The sequence below is a fragment of the Montipora capricornis genome, chromosome 12 (genome assembly GCF_036669925.1).
Source record: "Montipora capricornis isolate CH-2021 chromosome 12, ASM3666992v2, whole genome shotgun sequence".
Classification (NCBI taxonomy): Eukaryota; Metazoa; Cnidaria; class Anthozoa; order Scleractinia; family Acroporidae; genus Montipora; species Montipora capricornis.
The window spans coordinates 1,482,963-1,490,462 of record NC_090894.1 but is presented as its reverse complement, the minus strand read 5'-3'; the positions used below and the strand labels follow the sequence as shown (position 1 = coordinate 1,490,462).

At 38.2% G+C, this 7,500-nt stretch overlaps 2 protein-coding genes across 2 annotated transcripts in view; both read right to left on the bottom strand.

The window, feature by feature from the left end:
* LOC138027528 (trace amine-associated receptor 7e-like) overlaps nt 1-158 on the bottom strand; it is a 1,309-nt gene extending 1,151 nt beyond the window's left edge. The window contains exon 1 of the mRNA XM_068875080.1: nt 1-158. This exon is cut by the window's left edge and continues 1,151 nt beyond it. The gene's annotated coding sequence lies outside the window, so the exon portion shown is untranslated.
* A 1,165-nt stretch (nt 159-1,323) lies between these two features.
* LOC138027527 (uncharacterized) overlaps nt 1,324-7,500 on the bottom strand; it is a 22,177-nt gene continuing 16,000 nt past the window's right edge. Inside the window, exons 4-6 of the mRNA XM_068875079.1 lie at nt 5,460-5,513; nt 4,011-4,122; nt 1,324-1,431 (exon numbers count right to left, since the gene is read on the bottom strand). Of these exons, the coding sequence (XP_068731180.1) occupies nt 1,428-1,431; nt 4,011-4,122; nt 5,460-5,513 (170 nt within the window). The 3' untranslated portion in view covers nt 1,324-1,427. The remainder of the gene's footprint in view (nt 1,432-4,010; nt 4,123-5,459; nt 5,514-7,500) is intronic.

Genomic DNA, 7,500 nt, shown 5'->3' with positions numbered 1-7,500 from the left:
CCGTGATGCACCGTGACGTTTTTGGGAAGAGATAAAACTACTCGATTTCTCAAATACTGCTGCGCTCTCCAAAGAATTTCCTATGATGAACATCCGTCTATTTGGCAGTACTCTCAAACTAAAATGCAAATTTTCAGCATTGATTCAAGACTGCTATTATTTTTATTATTATGATTATTATCATTATTAATATTCTTAGTCCACTAAGTTATAATTATTGATAAGAAGCCGCATCATTCGTAGTCTTCTTATCAAGAAATATCCATCCGATCCCGGCCTATAATTAAGTTAGCATAAATTAATATCCATTTTCGTATAGCTAATTTTACAATCAAAGACATTAATTTCTTTTGGGAAGAAAATGATTGTTTACAACAATTTAAATTTACGCATTCTGTACAAATATTAATAATACGCGTCTTTGAGGAAAAAATTTTCTGTAATTGTCATGGTCTTTCAATTTCAAAGGGAATATGTTTGAATTCAAGTTAAGGAATACGATCGAATTCATCTGCAGTGCTTAAAAGCGCGTCAGTTTTATTAACTAAACGTATCAGTTTTGATATCCACAGTACGGTCTAGATTACCTATTTTTGAAAAAAAAAAAAGGAAATTTTGTCATTTAATTTTGACATGTTAATTGGCTAGACGTCTTTAAACATCCTCTTCCTGAAAGTTTTTTTTTTACTATAATATTATTGAAGAAATAAGATTTCCGCTTTTTCTTCAGGGTTAACCATTTAAAACTACAGCTATCACGTACGAGATTCCCAGGAATATTCCGATATGTTGCAGTATTATTCTACTGTTAACTTTGTTTTAAATTTAGAAGATCGTTTTAAGAAGTAAACCAGACGTGTGATATCAATGTGCAGTGTTTGAGGTAAATTTGATCGGGGAATGGAAATATATGCATGGTAGACTATGAATTTTTGAGATGGGAATATAGTCAAAATATCTTCAGTTCAATAACTGGTGTACGCATAAACGAACCGTACTTTTCATGATAATTGTTTCATAACCTGCATTTTTTTAAAACATGATGGTGTGGCTGCTGTTAACTATACATTTAATTGCCTGAAATTCTATGAACACAATACCAGATACTTTTGGTTTTCCGAAATGATTAAAATTGTAATTGAGAGTATTCTTGACGAACAACGATCACTAGCTTTGGAATAACAGCCTAAATTTGAAGGTTACAAAAAAAATGTGCCGCAAATCAGACTGTATTAATTAAGGAGCAAAGGATTAACTCAAAATCTCACAATGACAAGCGAAAACCCTTTCACGCTATCTTTCCTTTTATTGAACTACAGCTAGGTGGACACTTGTATGCTTTGCATTGCTTTATCTCGTTAAATAAAAAAAGAATCATTTGTACAGGTGTTCAGGCCCAAGCTTCTTGCATTGTCAAAGCGTGGAGGTTACCTAAAAGAAAAAGTCGTGAAAATAGTTTTTGGACAATAGAAATGAACTTTTATAATAAAAAATATGATTAAATCTATATAAAGAAGGTGGGAGGTGTTTTCAGGATTGAGATTTTAGAAGACCCTCTTGTCTAAAAGATATGAAGGCAAATTGCTCAGGTTTTGCCATAAGAGCAATTTTTGTTATTAAATGATACGAAATCTCCAATTAATTTCCGACTCATAAATTACACCTTTGGCCGGAGCCTTGTTAGACTGTTCACAGTCCCCTATTTTTCCGTTTGATGGTCGCGTTCGAGCACAAAACTGGGGAGAGCAACATAACTCACCCCACCCACTCGGTAGTTATGTCGCTCTCCCCAGTTCGTGCTCGCTGTTTAAAAAAGAGACGGCGGCAGTTTGTGCTCGATCCCGACGATCAAACGGGAAAATAGGGGACTGTAAACAGTCTATAGCCTTGTATTTTTAGCTTGCCATTTCCTACGTCAATTCAAAAGTCAATTGATGCAACTGATTGATACGTAAACGAAGAGAATGATTGCACACATTACGGACTGAGTAGACAATACTTGATGAGAGAAACAGTTCTAAATATGGTTTGACTTAATTATAAAACGCAAACTCGCTCCAATGTGCTGTGGCAGAGAAATGTGAGTTTTAATGTGAGTTTTAATTTCAGCGTCGGTCCGTGGTGGACGTATTAGGGAGCTTAAGCAACGACAACGGCAACGGCAACGAGAACGTCACAAATTTGCATATTTAGTGGGTAAAAACAATAGCTTTGCACGCCCTGCACGTGCGTTTTTCACTTTTGTCCATTTCGTTGCCGTCGTCAGCAAAACAACAACGTGAAATAGCCAAGTTTTTGGTTTTATGAAGAACGTCAGCACTTGAGGATAAATTTTCATTTTCTCTTCTAAAGTGGAGTGCCGTTCCGACTGGTGTCATCTTTGAGGAATTACCTCACCCTTGTCATATTAAAAACGTTGAAATAGTCACGAAGCGATTAAAATAACGCAAATTTATATTTTGAGATGACGTTCCCGTTGCCGTCGCCGTTGTGGTTGCTTAAGCTCCCTATTGAATTCTAAAGAACACTACACCTTTTTTGGCCACGGACGCCGGATACCGGAGTAAACATTTCGCAAGGCAGGACTTTAGTTTTCCAGAAAGTTAAACTAATAGCCTCTAACAGTGAAATTAGCAATATAAATGTGGTTGTGTCAAGAAAAGTAAATAACGAAAACAACTCACTTCCGCCAAGAGCTAACTCTCCTACCCCACGACCGTGACCTACAGCGTCATCGTAACCATAGTAACAATCGTACTAGCTATTCCTAACCCTCTGATTTAGATTAGTGTATTACAGTTAATCAATAGAGAGATTCAGCCGGTATTTGCGTTAACGTGAAACTGCAAACGGTAAACGGGTGGCTCAGTACTTGTCATGGTACTGGTGGCCCATTGGGGACACACCTTCCATTAATTCAGCCACATATTACAAAGAGTTGCTCATCTCGCAAAATGAAATGCACTGCAAACAAAATAAATTCTAACTCTTGACATAAAATACAATCCCACTCTGAAAACAAAATAAATCCGGCACACCGCAAACAAAATAAATCCCACACTGCAAACAAAATGTCATCGGAAACACCGAAAAAAATCCTCGCACACTGCAAACAAAGAAAAAATTGCACACTGCAAACAAAGTATCTTTACAAACTGCAAACAAAAAAATTTCTTCGCACACTGCAAATAAAGTACCAAACACTCCCAGAAAAATCCGCGCTGCAAACAAAAAGTACTGCAACGGGTCCAACAAAACAGGTTTGTCGAAATCGAAGGTGTTGGAGCAAACATATCTTGGAATTTCGGCACTCCTTGTTCAGGAACACTTTTGATATATAACGTTTTTCATTCTGAGCAATTACTAGCCGGCATTCTATTTCAATTCCTCTTCAAGCATACAACGGCACGAAACGTGCTGATCGAGGAAAAGGTTCCAGCTGGAGTAATATGGATTGGACCAACGATGGTGGACTTGGTATAAAAGACAAACTTATAAAAGACAGACTTTTACTTTGAAGTTAGGGACTGAAATTTCTGTTTGCAGTTTGTAAGGATACTTTGTTTGCAGTGTGCGAAGATATTTTGTTTGCGGCGTCCAAAAGTTTTTTTGTTTGCTGTGGGCGAGGATTTTTTTTTTTTTTGATGTGTGCGTTGACATTTTGTTTGCAGTGTGGGGATTTATTTTGTTTGCAGCGTGCCGGACTTATTTTGTTTTCAGAGTAGGATGGTATTTTATTTGAAGACTGGGTTAGAATTTATTTTGTTTGCAGTTCATTTTTGGGAAAGGTGTGTCTCTTAAGGGCCACCGTATCATAGAAGCGCGTATTTTCTCTCATTTTATCTTGTTTCTGCCTTATCATAAGTTGCACACTTTATGTGTAGATCACAGGCGAAAAATGCGCTAAAATGAAACAAGTTTCTTTCATTTTCGGAAAAAACGCAAATTTCAGCCTCAACTTTTCCCGTTTGTCGTTAACACGATGCTTAATCTTCTTAGTCACTACTCACTCTGTTCTTCGGCCTGAAGCACAGGCTATGGCAATAATAAGAATAATGACGAGCACACTGGGAATGCCTAAGAATCCATATTTTCGCACAAAGCCCATAAAAGTCATTTTCTCTAAAATAGAAAAGAAAATACTCCTTAATTTTCTCCTGTTGTACGTCGTGACTTTGGTCAGTAATTTACAAACCCAGCAGAGAATTTTTATCAGGTACTAGCTATCCAGAACTAAAGCCATTCCAGGTATTGTATTGTAACGGTAGGTGCCGTGACTATCTTTGTCTCTCTATTAAACTTCGACAATGCGTTTGATTTCATTTCCCATTAAGTTTGTCTTTGTAAACAAAAGAAACAACAAGTCCAACAAGTTTGCAGTTTGCAAAGTCGACCGGCAGACGAGCTGCCCTATTATATGTAACCTAAAAGGCAAGCGTTTTTGGCGGAGGAGGGTGGGGGAAGTCACTTCTCTTTCTCTCCCGCCGTTAACGGGATGAGGACTAGAGAAATGACGACCACTACGGCAAAGACGACGACAGAAAGTCAAGATATTATTGGTTAAAACTGAGACGAAAAATTCGTAGTGCTGCACCTGCGATCAGCAGTTTATATTTAGTAGATTTCTTTGCAGGTTCTCCAAAAAAGACGACGTGACTTGACTGTATTTACGGACGGTTTTGACCAGAACGTGAGGATGCAAGACAAAACCTTTCGTACGAATCCAATATATATAGGATACTTTGACATCATACAACGAACAAGATGGAACATAGTTATCATAGTCGTAAAAGACGTAAGACAGTGCAAAGTTATATTTTAAAGAAGCGTTGTCGTTGCCGTAGCCGGCGTCGCTTTATTTCCCCAGAAACGTCTGTAGGGAGGCTACCATCAGGGGCACTCAACGAGAATATAGTTCAAAACCACTTAAACATGGCATTGTAAAACATATTTTTGTATTTAAACGGTAGATATAGGCATATTTTTATTCCCTAAAAATTTTTCATCTGTTCGGATTTCCTAGCTGAAAGTCAAGTGATCCGAAAATTATAGGGATCAAAACGTACCTTTTCGAAAATTTCAGCCAGAAAAAAGGCTTCCGAAAAAAAATAGGTGACCTTTTTAGGGTAAAAATCCTTTAAAAATGGGCAATTATACCGCTTTTAGGGGCTCGAAGATCCTAGGACAGGCAGGGAAGCAAGAAATTTTACAACCAATGTTCCGAAAATTCTAGATATCAAATCGTCTTCCGAACAGATATTTTCCGAAAATTGACGTTGGGTGCCCTTGTACCATCTTCGTACCGAGCTTTTCTAATTCTCGTAACCGACGTTTCTTCATTGGAATCGAGTGCCATTTTCCCAAAACTGCAAACTGATGATTCCAAATTTTCGCTATCCCCGGAAAAAAAATTGGTATTTTAAGTTAAAGGGAGCATTTTCCATCATTAAAGTGTATACCTTCTGGTCGTTCACTATCCTTGGAATATTCAAGATGACCGTCAGTCTCTCCACCTATAATTTATTTTAAAAAATAAAGCTAAGTAACTTAAGTCCTTGTGATAAAGTAATGAAAAGTAGTTTATTGTTCAATACTACCAAGAGAAAATAAGGGGACAGAGAGGGAGGCACAAGGCGTTGGCCGGGATATGTTATGTCCAAGAAAGTTATTTTTAGACGAGCGGAAGTCTTTGTTCTAGCGGAAGTCTGTCTTCTGAGACGTCTGCATGCAGTCTTGCCTCGCTCTCAGATTCTTAGTGAAAAGAGAAAATGATGGCGCACGTGGAAGGCTGATGAATATATATTTTCTTTCAAACATCGGACCGAGGTTGGCCTGCATGCGGACGTCTGGAAGACTTCCGCTCGTCTAAAAATAACTTTCGTGGACATGACATATCCCAAGGGCTGGACCGGGAGCCTCATTCTCTGTCCCCTCATTTTCTCTTGATACTACTGAAAAAAAAATGCAAACGTACAAACCAAAAATTTTAATACTAGTAGGTGACCGTTTGGTAAATTCTGGTCAATTTTTTTTTGTTTGGGGGGGGGGGGGGGGGGCTGGATGGAGGAGGAGCGAGAATCAGCTATGCAAAGTCCTCATCATCATCATCATCATCATCATCATCATCATCATTATTTTTTATACACGGTTACGAGTACAAACATCTCTGTAAAAAAAGGAATAAAAACATTATAGGCATCACTGAAAACTGTATACGTATACCAATTCAACTTCTATCATTCTGAATATTACTACTATTAGAAACTACTATTAAAACATGTTTTTCATGAATGCCGTATCGGAATTAATTACCAACCGTCGAAAGCTAGTCAGAGATGTTGCTTGTCTAATAGCGGAGGGCATACTTTTCCAAAGGACTGCATCACTGTAAATAAAGCTATTCTTATAATGGATAGTACTAGTACGTGGCAAGGGAACAGCAAGCTTATTCTCAGAATCATGTAAATTGTAGAAATATGTCCAGGATTGAACGCAAATGCAAAAATTACAAAAGTTACAATGTTTTGTCACCGTGCAGTGAGTGTATGAATGCGACAATGACCGTCGATATTCAGAGCAACAGATCAAACTAGTAGTGTGTTGAGGTTTTACTCTTATCGAACCAATAAAGAAATGACGGCTTGGGAGAAACGCGAACAGCTTCAAAGAACAAATTTCAAGGCCAACAAGAGCATTAAAGTCTAATTATTTTGCCGGTGGTTACCGTTGTAAAACTTGCAAGAAGCCCATTTTGTATATGGAAGGTTATCCAGACGAGGGCAATGATGTGGAGGCCAGAGAAAACATCGACACGCCGAAAGGAAAACGAAAGCAACATTCACTGCCAGATTCCGAGCCTTCAGTGAAGCAATGCCGTGATAGATATATGGAGGAAGAGTCGGATTAAAGTGCTTCGCCCTCGCGCAAAGTTTTTCACTTTCAGTCGAGGATGATTTCACATCGACAATCTTAATTTTATCAGTTTCAGCTGTGTATTGCGTTCCATGCCATTAGCACTAGATCGGTTTGAAGAAGGGAATAGTTTCTGATCAGTTTTGATTTTCGTTTCAAAAACTGTATATGGCGACATTCGCTTTTCGGTAGTTTCAGTTGAAGATGGTTTCATTGCCGTTTTCATGGTTGTCGAATTTTCAGAATAAGCCTTTACAGGGATGTTCTTGATCACAAGTAGCTGATGGTTTGAAGTCAGATGCACAACCCGTGGGTTGAGTTCCAGAAGAATTTAGTGAATCGACGCTATTGACGCTCGGAGGAGGTGTTTTTTGTTTTTTTCAGGAAGAGTTTGATGTATCACTGCAAGCGGCCGCTTGGTTTAAATTGTTTTCCGTATACATTCATTTGAACATTATTCAGTGTTGAAACTCTTTCCGAGCTTTGCTTTAACAGGCACCGAAGCAAACGATTTCACATTGTTGCCCTCGTCTGGATAACTTGACCTTTCACGTACAAAATATATAGGCTTTTCGCAAGTATCACAAC